Source organism: Rhinopithecus bieti, unplaced genomic scaffold (genome assembly GCF_001698545.2).
Source record: "Rhinopithecus bieti isolate Rb0 unplaced genomic scaffold, ASM169854v2 scaffold_18548, whole genome shotgun sequence".
Classification (NCBI taxonomy): Eukaryota; Metazoa; Chordata; class Mammalia; order Primates; family Cercopithecidae; genus Rhinopithecus; species Rhinopithecus bieti.
The window spans coordinates 3,314,930-3,334,176 of NW_016809526.1; the positions used below are offsets into that span (position 1 = coordinate 3,314,930).

General features: G+C 36.4%; 1 protein-coding gene across 1 annotated transcript in view; it reads right to left on the reverse strand.

The window, feature by feature from the left end:
• FIG4 (FIG4 phosphoinositide 5-phosphatase) overlaps positions 1-19,247 on the reverse strand; it is a 134,499-nt gene that overhangs the window by 79,376 nt on the left and 35,876 nt on the right. Inside the window, 7 exon segments of the mRNA XM_017889636.1 lie at positions 2,009-2,106; positions 2,832-2,994; positions 4,535-4,635; positions 7,777-7,905; positions 10,948-11,096; positions 13,690-13,740; positions 19,079-19,235. Of these exon segments, the coding sequence (XP_017745125.1) occupies positions 2,009-2,106; positions 2,832-2,994; positions 4,535-4,635; positions 7,777-7,905; positions 10,948-11,096; positions 13,690-13,740; positions 19,079-19,235 (848 nt within the window).

Consider the following 19,247-nt stretch of genomic DNA (forward strand, 5'->3'; position numbering starts at 1 on the left):
TAACTAAAACCATAAAAACCCTAGAAGAAAACCTAGGCAATACCATTCAGGACATAGGCATGGGCAAAGACTTCATGACTAAAACACCAAAAGCAATGGCAACAAAAGCCAAAATTGACAAATGGGATCTAATTAAACTAAACAGTTTCTGCACAGTAAAAGACACTATCATCAGAGTGAACAGGCAACCTACAGAATGGGAGAACACTGTAGAATCTCTCCATCTCACAAAGGTCTAATATCCAGAATCTACAAGGAACTTAAATTTACAAGAAAAAAACAACCCCATCAAAAAGTAGGTGAAGGATATGAACAGACACTTCTCAAAAGAAAATATTTATATGTGGCCAACAAACATAGGAAAAAAGGCTCATCATCACTGGTCATTAGAGAAATGCAAATTAAAACCACGATGAGATACCATCTCATGCCAGTTAGAATGGCGATCATTTAAAAGTCAGGAAACAAGATGCTAGAGAGGATGTGGAAAAATAGGAACGCTTTTACACTGTTGGTGGGAGTGTAAATTAGTTCAACCATTGTAGAAGACAGTGTGGCAATTCCTCAAGGATCAAGAACCAGAAATACCATTTGACCAGCAATCCCATTACTGGGTATATACCCAAAGGATTATAAATCATTCCACTATAAAGACACATGCACATATATGTTTACTGCAGCACTATTCACAATAGCAAAGACTTGGAACCAACCCAAATACCCATCAACGATAGGCTAGATAAAGAAAATGTGGCACATATACAACATGGAATACTATGCAGCCATATAAAAGGATGAGTTCATGTCCTTTGCAGGGACATGGATGAAGCTGGAAACCATCATTCTCAGTAAACTAACACAGGAACAGGAAATCAAAAACTGCATGTTCTCACTCATAAGTGGGAACTGAACAATGAGAACACATGGACACAGGGAGGGGAACATCACACACTGGGGCCTGTCAGGGGTTGGGGGTATAGCGGAAGGATAGCATTAGGAGAAATATCTAATGAATTGTAATGTAATGAAGGGTTAATGGGTGCAGCAAACCACCACAGCACATGTATACCTATGTAACAAACCTGCACGTTCTGCACATGTATCCGAGAACTTAAAGTATAATAAAAAATAAATAAATAAAAATTAATGACTCACTAAATGGACACAGGGTCACAGGCCTCCTTGGTTTTTTAGTAAATTCATTTACATTTATTAACCAACCTCTCAGAATAACCTCAGACAGTACTAGATGGTTGGGCACCACCACAAGCACATGACGTAACAACGCCCTTGCTTTTCATACTCTCAGGGTCTTCTTGGCTTCTGACTGAGAGTCTTTCAATTCACTTGGCTACAACAGATGCAGATAAAACTTACTGTATGGTCTCCCTGCCTCCTATTCTCAGCCTTTGACCTGTATGCCCATTCATATAGATAGACACGCTGACTAGTCCGTGTACTCTGCCAAGAAAGCAGGGAACTATGAGGCTAATACCACCTTGTCTGGGCTTCTCACAAGCCCACTTGATCCCTGAGAAACAACACTACCCTAGTTTATGAATCTAGCCTTTTGATCCTATTACTATAAATTAATTTGCCCAGGGGAGCTTATGGATTTTCAAGGTCGCTGACTGTAAAGGTGAGGCTGTGATAGTTTGATTTTCATGCTTCTTTCTCCAGGTTGTCCTCGGAACTAAGGCAGAAGTTTCACCTACATCTAATTCACACAAGGAAATCAGGACACAATGATTTCCTGATACACTGAATCACTCTACTCCCTTAGAGATATACTACTGATTTTTTTCAGCCATGCAGAGAAGAAGCCACATGGAATCTGAGGCCAAAGAAAAGTGACTCAGCTCAGACACAGTGAGCTGTCCCAGCATAATAATCTGCACGTCTCTCCACTAGGGAGAGGGAAAGCACGGCTTGTTAACCCCCTCTGTGTTGAGGAAGAGGCTTCCCAAAGTGTCTGAATCTCATAACCAAACAAATGAGCACATCATACCTTCACTAAATTCAAGATGATGATGGGAGAGCCAAACCTCTGAAACATCTGGTCAAAGTGAAGGGCAGCCACATGTGCAAATGGATCTGCCTGATCCACTAAGAAGGAAAAAACATGAAAAGCACCTGAATTAAAATTGCAAAGCAAAATAAAAGAAGCATAGGGTTGTTTTTTAAAGAAATGCAATTCAACTAATCTTCCCAGATCCTTCTTAAGGTGCTCACTAGACACTTATTGATCATGTATTTATTTATTTATTTATTTATTTATTTATTTATTTATTTATTTATTTTTGAGACAGAGTCTCGCTCTGTCACCCAGGCTGGAGTGCAGTGGCGCGATCTCAGCTCACTGCGAGCTCCGCCTCCCGGGTTCACGCCATTCTCCTGCCTCAGCCTCCCGAGTAGCTGGGACTACAGGCGCCCGCCACCTCGCCCGGCTAGTTTTTTGTATTTTTTAGTAGAGACGGGGTTTCACAGTGTTAGCCAGGATGGTTTCGATCTCCTGACCTCATGATCCGCCCGTCTCGGCCTCCCAAAGTGCTGGGATTAGAGGCTTGAGCCACCGCGTCCGGCCTGATCATGTATTTATTACATTTGAATGATTCTTACATTTCTGGAGCAAAATAAAAATAATTTACTAACAGTCAAAATTAAATATAAATTTATTACATAAGAAAAACAGAAATTCCTCTTCTAAATTAACTACCTTCCAGGACTAAAACCTCGTGAAAACCTAAGCATTTATGAAGTTTCTGTGACAATAGTTCACTATCTCTAAATGTAAGCACAGGAGTTATTATTAAAAACATGGCTCCACACACATGTAATAGGTGGTTTAGGCATCATAGTTGAAATGTCCTGAGACCAGTATAAGGGCACAGATCCTCTAACTTGTACGTAAGAAGAATAACTTCCTGCAGTGAAAGACATCACAGAAGCATCGCAAAGTATTTGTTCAGTCTCCACTTCATTTGCAACATCACCCTGAAAAGAAAGGTGCATTGAAAAATACATTATGTTCTTAGAAATGTTTAATGAAATAACTTTCAATGAAGTTATAATTCCTATTCTTTGCAAGTTTTGAGAGGTAAACATTGATCAATATTCAATATGCACATTAGAAAAGCAAAACCATTAAAATATAATAAAGAAGGCAATTAAAAGTAGCAGAGAATAGACTAGAAAAAAACCAAATTAATCTCTAATAATATAAATCAGATACGAAACAGCTGGTTTAAATAAATGGGAGAGAGGGGAAGAAACGACAATTACATGAAATTACACAGGAGGTGAGGAAGACTAGAAGAATATCAAAATTCAATTCTGACGACCAAAATGAAATAGAAGGACAGAAGAGTGAGATTCAAATAATGCCTGATGGACAAAAGGAAAAAATAGGGTTTTGAGGTACTTATAGAAGTATATAAGGACATAATAAAGAATGATTTCAGAGGCAGTAATAACATGTCTGATTCTCTTTGAATATTCAAAAGTAAATAATATAGTTGCAAAATTCTGATATTTTAAAGCATCATCTGTAACAATTTTCATTGTTGATATAATTTTAAGAACAATGTTGCTATTTTAAGCCAGGTTCAAAATCCAATGCCTCACTCAATCTGTCTACCGAATCACACATCCACTCAAGACTCAAGTTGTCTACTGCAAACAGAGACGGAGCACTCAAAGGAGAGAACACGGCTGATGGAAGGATGGCTGCATTTTTGCTGTTGTTATTTTCTAGCGGTGAACAGAAAAAGGAGTCTGGGCAAAAAAGACAAAGAGGGCAAAGGTTTCCCGTACCTTGCTCACTTCATCTTCTTACCAAGAATTGACTGCCCGTGATGAGTGCTGCCTTCTATTTGGGTGGAGGTGCTTTGCTATTTTTGTCTCTACATTAAACATGTACCACATTTCATATATTATAGAAATGGCTCACCCTCCACAACATTAGACATTTTATAATTCCTCAAAGCACTGCATAACTCTAAGATGGCTGACTTTTCAGAACATCTGTTTATTAGTCATACTTCTCACGTTTCAGATGCACTGGAATATTAATTATTGTCAGCCCCCCAACATCCATGGGTTCCCTCCACAGTCAACCAATCTCAGATAGAAAATGTAGTTAGGCCTACAATGGTTGCATCTGAACTGAACACGTGCAGACCTTTTTTACTGTCATTATTCCCTTAAAGATACAGTATTAGAACTATTTGCATAGCATTTACATCATATTAGATATTAGAAGTAATCTAGAGATGACTTAAAGTATACAGATGAGTGTACATAGGTTATATGCAAACACTAGGCCATATTATATAAGAGACTTCAGCATTTGTGGATTTTGGATGGGAAGGGGGTTCCTAGAAACAATCCCTCGTTGATATTAAAGGGCAACTGTATTCTCTTGATAACATCCCAAACTAAGAAATTCCATATTTTAAAATTTCACTGTGCTTCTACATCAGCAAAGCTGATACAAAAGGTTCAAGTTCAGTGAAGATACTGTTTGTCATCTTACCTCACAGTTTGCACCTCTTTTAAGAAAACGGGTACCAGCAAATTTACTGGATCTTCTAGCTATTAGAGTGACATACACTGGTCGTCCATAGATCAACAGCTCTTAGAAAGCAAGTTAAGGTTGTTTAGCATTCATGACTGTCACATAAGACCAATAGAGTCATTATACCTTATATACACATTTAGATACAGCTAGTCCAATGGCTTAAAGAACACCAAAAGCTCCACCCAAGAATGGAACAGCGCTGGATCTAATGGTTTCTTCAGAATTGCAGTGCGGCTACAAAGGGAAGGCAACATCCAACCTAACTAAGGAGTGCTTTACATAAATTTCAGAGGAAATGGTAAGCAGGTGTACGGTTACTGGTCAAGGGAAGCCCTATGGCTAAGTAAAGGATGTAAACAAGTACAGCTAATCCTTCTGATATGGTTTGGCTCTGTGTCCCCAGCCAAATCTCATTTTGAATTGTAATCCCCATGTGTCAGGGAAGAGTCTGGTGGAAGGTGATTGTATCATGGAGGCAGACTTCCCCCCTGCTGTTTTCGTGATAGTGAGTTCTCACAAGATCTGGTTGTTTGCAAGTGTGTGGCACTTCCCCCTTCACTCGCTCTCTCCCCTGCTCTACCATTGTGAAGATGTGCGTGCTTCCCCTTCACTTTCCACCATGATTGTAAGTTTCCTGAGGCCTCCCAGTCAGGCTTCCTATTAAGCCTACACTCAATTAAACCTCTTTTCTTCATAAATTACCCAGTCTCAGGTAGTTCTTCATAGCTGTGTGAGAATGTACTAATACACCTCCCTTAGTCTTCCAAGATCATACACCTCTCAAAGAGAACATGTGCCATCTAATAGGTTGTTTAAATTATGAGTAATATGTAACACTGAGGATATAACTGAGTATAAGACTCTAAAAGCAGTCAAAATTTGTCACCTACCTGCAAATCCTGAACACTGAATAATTTATTGTGAACCGCTTAACCAATATACAGCTTATTAGTTATGTTACCTTACTTAACTTTCTGAGCCAAGTCTCATCTTCTATAAAATGGAGTAACAATAAAGTAACCAAAGGTGGTCAGGAGGACTAGATGAAGTAATGTGTGTACAACTAGTGCCTGGTCTCTAGTATTCAGAAGCTACTCTTATCAAAAGCTACTCTCTTTATCTCATATAGACTTCCAGAATTCATTAAATGCTTGATAACCAGGAGACTAGATTCATTGTTTAAACTTACGAGCTTCAAAATGATAATCTATGATGGCACTCACTATTTTAAAAAACAAACATTTATTATGTTTAATATGCGCCAGGCCCCAAGTTAGCTCTTGGAAACACAAAACAGCTTTGAACTATCTTTTGGGAACTACCTTTAGAAATTGTAGCACATTCTTCTACTCGGGAGGCTGAGGCAGGAGAATGGCATAAACCCGGGAGGCGGAGCTTGCAGTGAGCTGAGATCCGGCCACTGCACTCCAGCCTGGGTGACAGAGTGAGACTCCGTCTCAATAAAAAAAAAGAAAGAAATTGTAGCACATTCTTTTTGGCATCCGTGGTGGTGAAAAACCTGTGTTCTTCCCAGGCAGAATTTACTTTTGGAAAGAGACAAAAGTAATTCAGGATCAAATCTCGTTATGCAGTAATGATCAACCAGATAATACCACTCACTGGTTGAAAATAATTATAAAGTAATGAGCCTGATTTTCAAGTGTAGCACATAAATCTCACTGATCTTTGTTTCAAAATCCCTCTGTGCTTTTATCTAGCCTTTCGCCCCCTCACAGAAGGCAGCCCTGCTGCTCTTCAAGGGTAACCTCGCCAGCTGTGCCCTTGGTACCACTCCTCTCAAATGCTCCTGGTGCAAGAAAGCATAATAATGGTCAGTCGCATTTACCCACTTAATAGTCTCAAAGCAACCACTCCTTTAAAGGTTTTTTTTGTACATTATTATTATTATTTTAATATAGATCTGTAACTTCAGTTCCAAGTACCACAGGGGGCCAGGGCTGGCCTGAATGGGGCCTCACAGTGCGCTGGACAAAGTGACCGATTTTTCTCCATAAATAAGACAAAGAAACCCTGGGGATCTGGAGAAGGATCTGAGGCCATTAAACTGCAAATTCCAACTGAAAACAAAGAAGAAAAAGTTTCTTTTTTGGTTCTTTTAAATGTCTAAAGAGAATAAAATTAAGAAAACTACAAATCCATTACAAACACTTCTTATCTGTGGGGGAAAAAGGTACAAACACCTTTTCTTTAAAAGCCTAACATAGTAGAAAACATGCTGAATGCAAAAATGCCCTATGTGATCTCAAAAAGTGATAGAAAAAATCGAATCACCACTTCTAGATGGTACGTGCTACCTTCTTAAACCCCATAATTGCACTTTATTAAAAGGCTTCAATGTAGCTACAAATTAATGAGACATGAAGCTACTGAAGGAAATAAAAGTTTTTATAAAATTGAACTCATCAGCTTAACCCAAAGCTGAACCTACTTCTCTTTAATCTATTTTGCCCCCTTGCCTGGACTACTGCCATCTTTTCCTAACTCATGGTCCTTGTTCTAGTTTCATTTTACTTATTCCAGCTTGAAAATGGTTGTCAACTCAAGCCTCCTAAATACTGCTTTGCAAATGTCATTCTCCTGCACAAAACCTTTCAAAAGTTCTAGCACCAAACCCAAAGTCCTTAGCTTGACCACCAGGGAAATCTGGTGACTGGCAATCTGACTCCCACATACCAATCTCCTTCCCACTATATCCTACCTCCTGGGAGTTTTATTCACAAGCCATGAGAACACTCCTATGTGTTTTTCCACCTCTACACACACAGTGTTTCCCAGGCTGTGATGTCTCTCTCTGCTCGGACTGCTGATCTCTCTCGTTGCTAAGGCACTGACTTTTGTTTAGGGCCCAGGCCAAGTTCAACTATTCCCATGGGCCTGTCCCATCCTCTCCAACTGTCAGTAATTCTCCTCCTTCTCCCAGATGAACATGACACTTACTACCTATATCGCATTGCATTTTCTTCCTTGTTATTTATTCATCTTTCTGGGTATATAATAGGCCTGTTCAAATAGTCTGCATTCTTATTTGTATTTCTACTACATAGTATTACGGGCAGGTTTTCCTGTTGGGGTGCAGAGTGGTATTATAATCATGTAATTCATACGTAGCTGTCTACAAATTGATACATCATAAGTTTAGTAATATGTATCTTACTTTTTTTTATCAAAAAGGATACTTGACTGCCCACAGAACCCATGAATAATATACAAAAGCCAGTCACGATGCACAGTATTTTTAATTATATCCAGAAGTTCACCATTCCATACATATTTCATATAAGGCTCACTACAGATGCCAAATACCCCTGAAAAATATAAGTCTGTATCAGTCCATAAATACATAAAATATTTTGTATCAATTTAAAAAAAGGTTGGTATCAGAAAGATATGGGAATTGGCTGACATTCAACTCATTTTAAAGTTAACTTCTGTTTTTAACTTCAAAGTAACATGCTTGGTTAACAGCATTACCATTTTCAGTGGGTATCATTCCTATCATGTCCAGAACATTGTGTTGATTCTGTAAAAAGTCAAAGAAATCTCTTTTCTGACTTGTGAGAGTTCTTAACTTCAGAGAAAAGAAAATGACAAGGAAATTGAGGACATGTTACAAATATATAAAGACGAGGTGGTGGGAAGTAGCGGTTGAGCACATGCCTATGGAGTCAAAGTTCCTGGATCCAAATCCTGGCTCTGCCTCTCATCAGCAGGGTGACAGGCACGATCAAGAGTGTTACTTACCCAGCTCGGCGTCTCTGCTTCCTCACCTGTACCACGTGGTGGTTGTAAGGATGAAATGAATTAATAATGGATATAAGGGGTCTAGAATAAGCCTGGTGTATTACAAATACTTCCAATACGTGGCGTTTATTATTATGTCAGGCCTTTTCTCTATGAATAAATTAATTTCATCAAACATAATTTTAGCATATCCAGATAAATGTATTAAAACAGCAGTGAGTTTTACAAAACTTACATGAAGTGAAAAATTAAAACTATGTTTATAAGATAATAGCTTAAAAGACTGTAACGGTTCTGAATAGCAGTTAATAAAGACCATTTTTTTCCTCAAAACATGATTTGTTAAGAGTATTTGTTTATACACTATACTACACTTAGGTTTGATTCATAAAAACTAAACTTTCTCTGCCCTTTCAATGCATTACACAAGAGAATTAATAATAAAGACATCGATAGGAGTCCTGTTTTGTCACTTACTCTGTGACTTTAGGCAAGTTACTTAATGTCTTTGAATTTCAACTTTCTAAACTAGAAAATGATGTTAATACTACTCACCTCAAAGATATTGTTCAGGTTAAATAATATATGCGAAGTATCTGACATGCAGTAAAGATTATTTCAAAAATTTACTGTTTTCCTTTTCAACCTACTTCCACACCTTCCACCCTCACTCCCTGTTTCTTATCAGTTTACCCCTGTGTGATAAGAGAATAATCTCACCTTCGACAAAGATGTATGCATGCTAATCACCAGAAACTGTGAATATGAACTGTTATATTACATGGCAAGAAGAAATTAAAGCTGAAGATGAAGTTAAGGCTCCTAATCAGGATCTTGAGATGGGAAATTATTCTGCATTTTCTAAGTGGGTCCAACGTAATCACAGGGTCCTTGTAAGTCAAAGAGGAAAACAGGAGTGTGAGTGTCAGGTAATGTAATGTAGCCTTAAAGATGGAAGGGAGCCATGAGCCAGGGGATGAACACAGCCCCCAGAAGATGGAAAGGGCAAGAAAACTGATTCTCCCCTGGAGCCTCCGGAAAGGAATGCAATCCTGCTGACATGCTAATTTTAGCTCACTGACACCCACTGTGGACTTCTGCCTTCTGTAAGATGATAAATGTACGTTGTTTTAGCAACTAAGCTAGGTAATTTGTCACAACAACAAGAATAAACTAATACACCCTATTATTCATATCTGTCAAGTAGAATTGCTCCAGAGATGACAAAAAATTAAGTAGCATTGGAGGCTTAATTCAGATCCCAGAACAGATACACAAATTCAGATTTTGGATGGCATTTGGGGCAAATTCAGTGATACTTTCAGGTTTTGCATTACAAATTGTGATATTCAGAAGCGTTGCAAGCAAATATTCAAACACACTAGTTGTCTTGCCCTCTATCTGTCTCTAGTGGTATGGGTTATCACCAGAGTGTCTGAACCAGGGCAAATGTATGTGATCTAATGATCTGGGAGTAGGGAGGATGCCCTGGGTTTCACCTTAGCTCAAGTGATAATCAATCAAGTAAACTAACAAGAGTCAAGGGGAATGTCAGGGATAAATTCAGTTTAAGTAACAGCCTAAACCTTTTTAGAGTGGATCACAACCTTTGGCAAACCATTAACAGAACACAGCCTCTTTTTGAGAGTGCTGCAAGGGCAGATCTTCCGGGACTACTTTAGATTGGATTCTACCTCTGCATCCACATGTTCATCACTATCATTGAAGTTGCACAGAGCAAGGAACCCAAAGACACTATTGACTTACTTTCCACAGTCAGTTGAACACAGCTAAAGTGTCTTAACTATTGAAATGATTCCCTTACAACATTCACATTAGCAATGCCGCTAGCTTTAGAGTGCTAGACCAACCCAAGCATCTGGCAATAAAGGTACTGTGTGACTGGTTTAGTCCAGGATCTCAGGGGCACTCTGGGTGAGGCACTGAGTGGCCCTACAGTGTCTTACAGCAGTCCTGCGGAGGCAACACCTACACAGGACTGATGGGTCAAGCTGGGACCGATCAAAGTAATAACAACCTCTGACCTGCTGCACTGATTCCTCGATATGGCCGTATGATCTTCATTTCCAGGCCTCCGTTCCCTACTTAGTCTTTAATTCTATAAAACTAGCATTATACCTACTAAGCAGAGTTTTTATGAGGATTAGAGATATTACAGGTAAATGTCTAACACATAATAGGCAACCCATGGTAACTCTTTTTCAAAACTCAGACCATAACAAACTAGTCTCTGTGAAGGAAAATAAGTAGTGTGTATTATCTAATATTTAAAAAAAAATCCATGTAAACTTCACCTCTGCACACCATGTAAAAGTCTATGCTTGAATGTATTCAATAAAAAGTACATGAATAATTACTAGAAAATGTCAGCATACAATTTTGTGGCTGGCCTACAAATGAATTTACATGGTGATTAATATCTCTATAAAAATGAATTGGTCAACTTCACATATCCAAAACAACCCCATGTAAGGACAAACAGCAAAGAGGGGTGGACAAATATGAGGGAAATGTGAGTGAATTTAATAAGATGCCACTTCATGGATACCACATTAATATACATTAGATATGCCAAGACCACCTACCGCTTCCACCTTGTGTAATTAATCCTTCATCTTCAAAGATGTCAAAGCTCTCTTGGCGATTCTGGGTCGTTTCTGACTTTAACATCTCCAGGGGCATTCGCAAGACAGTGAGATTATATTGAAGTGAGTGGGACAAATCATAGCTGTAACTGAGAACAGAATTGAAACTTAATAAGAATTGCAAAAGCAAAGCATATTTCAAGGTCTTGGCTCCCATACAGAATTAAAATCTGTGAACTAAATTACTTAACACCTGTTACCTTATTTGGAAGCAATGCTATTCAAATAAGTACTGTAAAGCACAGCAAAATACAAATGTAATTGGAAATAACAACCTCACTGCATGACTAGGCATCTGCATGACTGGAAACATACAATACAATGTCAGTAACCTACATTCTTTGATTTGTACAATGTGTATTTTTTGCTTGATACCAAAATCAGTATAAGTTCATGGTATTGTGCAAACAAGGTCATACCTTCTATGAATCTGTATGGGGTTTTACAGCTCTACAATAACCACTGCAATACTGCATAGTTCTGTACCCTAGTTTACCCAACAGCAAAAATAATTCTATTAATTACTAATGGTGGTATCATAACCGACGTTGTAAAACAGAAATAAGCAAATAATATAGGCCATTACAGTGAAACATGTTTTAGAAGAGTAAAAGGCATTTCAAAAATATAACTGTCTCTGTGCAAATTAAATTTCATTACAATTTTGATCTCACATAATACTTTTTAAATAAGCATCTCTAGCACTCTATATATATAGCTAGAGATATTTTTTAAGTATTTATTATATAACCCCTACAAAATACTATAAATAATATTTATACATAAAATATATAATAACCATATCAAATATATGTACTATACTGCATACTCTATATAACCTCCCGCCGCCCCGCCTCATATGATAACACCCAGGATCCCGACTACATAGAGTCGCCATAATCTATCAACCTATACATATGTCACTACTGCGTGGTCGTGTGCATCACCTCATATTCTTCACAGCTCGCGGGCGCGCGGGCGCGTTTTCCCCAGCGCGTTTGTACTCGGACCACTTCCTAACCAAGGAGCCTAGCTACCTCACTAGACTGTTTAGCACCACGAATTCCGCTCCAGCAAAAGGTACTTTTAATACTTATACCACAATTGTTTTTAAAGGTAATTTTTAGGCGCCAATATTTAACAATGGTTAACAATTCTGTCTGGAAGAATCACAACCCCACATCTATTTTAATTATCATTTCTTTATATTATTTGAATTTGCAAATTGAATTCATTTCATCGTGAAATTCAATTGTATCACATTTCCCCTTGATGGATCCCATTTCATTTTAACATCTAATCCAAAGGGATAAAAGCCTTATATTAGAGAAGATCGGTTTCTGATCTTTTACAAACAACTCAATTCTTTCCTATTCCTAAAACAATTCCCCTTTATTCTATAGAAATTCCTAAAAAACATATTATAACCTTTTAAAAGCCCTATTTATGAGGCACAAAACTTTAACCTACATGTATTCACTTATAGAATGATTTGATCACAACTCAGTATAAAAATACAGACAAAATTGAGAAATATGAAGCAGAAGAAGGCCATTTCTAATAACAGCACTGAGCTTCAATAATAATTCACAAACACTACAAAGTCAGGCATAAAGACTGAAAACTAGAAGATGGCAAAAAATACAATGGAAATATACATTAAATAAATGTTTGTGGAAGTAAAAACTCTTTCTTTAGGAGCCCTTCGCTCCACTTCTGTTAAAATAATCAGCTTCCTTCAGGTTTTCATCGATAAAGACATAATTCACCCCATGTAGTAGACATGTTTTTGTTTCATAAAGAAACGGTTAACTATATTAATAATTTAAAATAATTTTTTAATGCAAAGCACCCTATCAGTAGTATATAACACCAACAGCTACAAATGCTCTAGGTTCTCCTTTAGTCCTTATGACTCAAGCCCTTACTGTGTTCTATTTTTAGTCTGGATATTATAGCTGATATAATTTTCCATCTATCACAACAATTGTTATCTATCAGGCCCACATACTGGTCACATCAATGGTAGTAAAATACTTATCATGATGTTGTAATAATTTACTTGACTGTTCTTCAGTTATCAGTATTTGGGATGTCCCTGGACTATTTGGTTTGCTTGTCTGGGCTATTATAAATAGAGAAGCTATAAATGTCTCTTTACCAATGGAGATTTGTTATTTTTGCTCCTGGTTATTTTCTTAGGACATATTTTCATATATGTTCAATGCTATATTCCTTCTCAGGAAACTGTTAATTTACAATGCCACCAGCAGTACATCAGTATTGCAACAGTTCTTCCTACTTTTAATTTATTTTTACCTAATTTTGCCAGATTATTTACTAAAAGTTGAACCATGAAATTGTTACAACTCTGTATTAGAGGCTGAATGTAAATTTCATTTTTGTAATTTAAGATTACAAAATCAGAATATTTCTTTAAAATACATTAAGTCCTACCTAAAACAAAGATGATTTTATACTGAGAATAAACATCCTTTAATTTATCCATTTGGATTTTCAAATATAAGATTTTAAAAGGAAGAAATAGCTATATTTTAATGCTTTTACATAAAACAAGTTGACTAAAAGAAACAGAAGTACTACTATGTTCTCATTCTGTTTTTACCCACTGGAAAATAATATAAAAGTTTATGTGACTGATAGGAGCAACCTCAAACTTACCTGAAGTAAAAATTGCTAGATAGGTCCACATTTTGAAATATTCGTAGATACCTAAAACAAAACCAAAGTATATTTTATTTGTCCAATACTATTATTTCTCACAGTTTAACATGTACCCATATGTACATTTATATTTGTAAATATGCTCATTAAAGCTGAGGAATTCAAGTCATATCTAGAAGAGAGATTACATCTGAAGCAATTCTAGGTCTGTTGATCATCCCTTTGGAAACCTTTAACTTTATAGTTTGTTCCTTATCACTGATGATGCCAGTGAGAGGCAAAGTCATGCATCTACATGTGTGGGGCACAGCAGACTTTGGGCAAGACAGAAGTAAACACTGTTTTTGCTTTTACAATGTGCTTTGCAAATGCTTTGAGGATGGAGAGAGGAGAGCAACAACAACAAGCACAACGTGGGTCACCACAATTTTAAGTTGCTAAGTTTTTACACCAGAAAAGGTATAAAATAAAATGTTCACATTTCTGTCTCTCAGGATTAATAAATGTTCACATTTTTAAATATCTATTTTGACCTTTTAAGATAAATAACAAACAACTTAAAAAGTTAACGTTCCCTTTAGACTTCCCCAGTCCTGTTCTCTCGCTCCAAATGCAACCATTTTCCTGTCACTGATATGAATCCTTCTAGTCCATTCATCTCTTTACTTTTATCACATTAGCCCCATCTTTAAATAATACATAGCATTATATTATATATTTAAAATAAGTATGCAAATCATTACAAACTTTGTATACTGTCCTACTTTTTTCTCTCATTTTTTGAAATCTAGTTACGTTGAAAGTTATAGATTTAATTTGTTCACTTGAATCAATGTTTGGTCTTCATCATATACAGCCATCCCTCGGTATCTGTGGGGGATTGGTTCCAAGTCCTCCCTCAGATACCAAAATCTGCAGATGCTCGAGTTCCTGATATAAAATGGCATAGTATTTGTACATAATGCACAATACACATCTTCCTGTACACTCTCAATTGCCTCTAGATTACTTATAATACCTAATATAATGTAAATGCTAAATAGTAATTCTACAGTTGCTGTACTGTATTGTTTAGGGAATAATGACAGGAAAAAAGTCTGTACATGTTCAGTACAGATACAATTTTTTTCAAGTATTTTCAAGCTGTGGTTGGTTGAATTCACAGATGTGGAACCCACGGATAAGGAAAGCCAACTACACTTGACACACTTTATCCATTGTCTGCTGATAGACCACTAGGTTCTTTCTAGTTCTCCACTATAAGATACAATGCCGCCAAGAGCATCCATGCATGTTTTCCCATACACATGTATAACAGTTTCTCTAGGGCACATACGTGGAAACAAGAACCACTGTGCACTGCAGATAACGTGCATTTTCAATTTCGCTGGAATTGCCAAAGTGTTCTTCTAAGTGGTTAAAATATCACTCCAACTCATAGTATACAACTCATTTCCCACATCTCTCCTAACATTTGATGACGGCAGATACTCTTGATTATTCCCGAACTGACTAATGAGAGTAAGAAGGTACCTTTTTAATTTGCATTTCCCAAACTACTAGGTAAGGTTCAGAATCTCCACTGTGAGTTGCCTGTTCCTTTTAACCATTTTTCAGTTAAGTTGCTTATTTTTTCTCACTGATTTGTAAAAATTCTTCCCACATTCTAAATAATAATCATCGTTACGTTACAAACATCTACTTTCAGACTGCTGCTTGTTTCCTAAAATTTGTCTAAATACATTTTGAATATTTATAGTATCAAATATAGCATTGTTTGCCTTATGGTTTATCCATTTGTATTTTGTTTGTAAAATCCTTTTCCATACCAGGATTATAAAAATATTTACTTTTATTTTCTTAAAATTATCTTCATACTTCTGGAATTTGCTCCTGAATATTATCAGAGAATGTAATCAAATTTCATTTTTGTCCAGTTGGAAAACCAACACTATTTATCCCGTCTTTCCCCCTAATGACTTGTAATGCTCACTCTATCATATTCCAGTTTGCCACATAAAATGGATCTTTTTCTAGGCTTTCTCAACACTGTTCATTGACCCCGATCAATTCCTCCACCAATACTTAGCAGTCTTATTTACTATAGCTTATTACCTGATTATCTTAATTACTATAGGTCTTACCATCTTGTTGACTTTATCCCTTCTTGTTTTTCTTGTTTAAATTGTCTGGACCATGCTTAGATATTTGCTTTTCCACATGACTTTTAAAATCATGTCAAGTTCCATTCTCAAAACATCCTCTTGGAATCTGGATTAATGTTACATTAAATCTAAAAATTGGCCAGGCCCATGTCTGTAATCCCAGCACTTTGGGAGGCCAAGGTGGAAGGAGTGTTTGAGCCCAGGAGTTCAAAACCTGTCTGGTCAACATAGAAAGACCCTATTTCTGCCAAAAATACAAAAATTAGTCAGGTGTGGTGGCATGTGTCCGTAGTCCCAGGTACTGGGGAGGCTGAGGTGGGAGGACCACTTGAGCCCAGGAGTTCAAAGCTGCAGTGAGCCAAGATTGCACCACTGCACTCTAGCCTGGGTAAGAGTGAGACCTTGTCTCAAGAAAAAATATCTATATAAATTAATTTTGGAGAAAACTAACATCTTTAAGACATCAAAACTCATCCATGAAAAAGGGACATCTCTCCAATTAATTAAGAGATTTTAAAAATATTTTAATAACGTTTTAAGTCTTTTCCATAAGGTTTTGTATGGCTTTTATTATATTTATTGGCAGGTACCTTATAAATTTTCTAGTTCATTATTGCTAGTGTGTAGAAATATTACTGGTCCTTATATGTCTTACATGTTGATCTTTTCTTTTTTCTTCTTTTACTTTTTTTTTTTTTTTTTTTTTTTAGGCAGGGTGTCCCTGTCCCCCAGGCTGAAGTACAGTGGCACAAACATGGCTCATTGCAGCCTCAATCTCCTGGGCTCAATCCTCCCACCTCAGCCTTCCAAAATGCTGGGATTACAGGCATGAGCCACCATGCCCAGCCATCTTTTCTTAGTCACCTTACTGAACTCTTTCATCAGTTCCGAGAATTTGTAGATATTCTCAAACTTTCCAAGTAGAAAATGATGTTGTTTGCATAATGCCATTAATTTTTCTTTTCAAGTTTTGTGGCTTATTTTTCTAGTCTTGTGGCACTGCCTAGGGCCTTCAATATGAGGCTGAATGTTAGTAGTGACGGCAGATATCTCTGTATTGTTCCCACCTTGATTAAAAGTAATGATTTTAAAGTTTTACTTCTAAGAACAATTTTGGATATAGTTTTTAATAGGTATCATTTACCAGATTAAGAAAATCTGCTTATATTGCTAGTTTGCTAAAACATTTTATCACACTGAGTATTGAATATTGTCAAATATATATTCTGCAAACATTAAGAAGATAATTTTTTCAGCAATATTTTAATGTGGTGAACTGCTCTAGTACATTTTCTAACATTGATAACAATCATGCATTACAGAGATAAACGTTATGTATGAAATGTTTAACAGTACTATATTTTATTTCCAAATATTTTACCGATTATTTTTGCTTAGATGCACTATTGGTTAACATAGTCTTATAAGTATTAAAAGTTTTTCCTATTTAGTAATATTACTTCAGTTTACCTATAAAAAACTATTAATATAATTGTATCTTATTCTGAGTAAGTCCATTTACTACATGTTATTACTCATAATTTTGTTCTTTAAAGAGATCCAAATCACTATATACAATAACATAATTTGTATTGCTATTCTTGGCTAAAGTATCATAAAGACGAGACCTATAAATAACATTACTTCTTGAACTTTTCCTATCCCTGGATTTGCATGCTCTGGTCATTCTGATTCACTTTTAGTCAATACACTATACAGGCCTTCCTATAAGCTGTATGGGATATAACTTTTTTCAGTTAGTGCAAGACAAAAGTCTACTTTGTCTGATAAACTGTACTTATTCTCATCTGAAACCAATTATTTTCTAATAACCCCCCTTCCAAATCATCATCAAAAGCAGCATCACAAGGGCCCAGAAAACCACTGTCTAAGATGGTCTCAAGCAACAGGGCCACATCACCTTTACATTTTGGTTCATGTACTGGAACACTATAAAAGTACAGGATATAATTAAAATCTAAACTGTTACCTATCCTAAAAACTTATAAATATTTCTTTGTTCCATTTTAATCTTCATAATATTAAATCAATTCAACCTTTACAATTTTATCAATTTGTTAATAGCTTTTCCCACATTTCCAAGGTTTCAATAATTCCTCCAAAACTTTTGAACATTTCAGATATACAGAAAAACTTGGGGGGCAGGGGGGAAGTACAATTAACACCAATATGCCCTTCTTCTGAATTCACTTTTAGAGCTCTCTCCTTAAACTCATACACAAACATTATCTCTCTTTAAATATACATTTTATTTTTCTAAACCACTTGACAGTAAGTAGCAGACATCACGACACTTCACTCCTAAATATTTTAGCATGTGCCTATTAAAAACAAGGACAATCTCCTCAGTAACCGCAAACCATTATTATACTCCAAATTTAAATATTGATTCAAGATCATGAGTATGTAGTCCACATACAAACTGTCCAAATAAAGCCCTTTAGATCTTTGTGTGAGGATGTGTGTACAAGTACATGCACTTTTAACCCAGGATCCGATCAAAATCTGCATTTGGTTGTCATGTCTGTTTTAAAATCTAGAACAGTCCTCTGTTTTTTTTGTCTTTGACGACTTTAACATTCTTTTAAGAATCTAGGCCAGTTATCTTGCAGAAAGTCTAGCGGTATGTATGTATCTGATTATTCCCCATGCTTAGATTCAAGTTAAATATTTTTAGCAATATTTAACTACTAAGGTAAACTGTGTCTTTCCCATTGAGAGTCAAACAATGTCAGTTTTGTCTCACTATTGGTGATGAGAAGTTTAATTTTTTGGATAAGAATGTCTGCCATTTTTTTTCATCATAAAAATACTTACTCCTCTTTGTAAATAACAAAGAGATCCATGGAGTTTAAAATGTTGGGACTATGTGATTATTCTGTTCTTCAATAACAATCTCTCACCTAATAGTGTTAGTAGCCATTGCTGATTGTTGCCAGTTGCTATAATGGAGGTTTTTAACAGCTCTTGAACAAAAGTTGTAAAATTCTGAGCCAACATTTGATCTTTTTACATAACATTTATAGTATCTAAACTAATTTTATTTTCTACCTGATCTACGACATTAAAAAAAAGTACTTGAGCCTGAGAGGCCAAGGCTATAGCAAGTTATGACCATGACTTCCAGCCTAGGCAACAGGGCAAGACCCTGTCTCCAAAAAATTAAAAAAAAAAAAAAAGGGAGTTACCACCATACATACCTAGCTTCATCAGGATGAGTAACCCGTACAGAATCATTAGGTATATAGATCATATTTGTATCTTCGACCTTATAGATTGCATGACCTCCAATATCCGCCATCTTCCTCCTTTTAGTTATTAACACAATATAATAACCTTCTAAGAACCTGACAAAACCTATGCAACAAA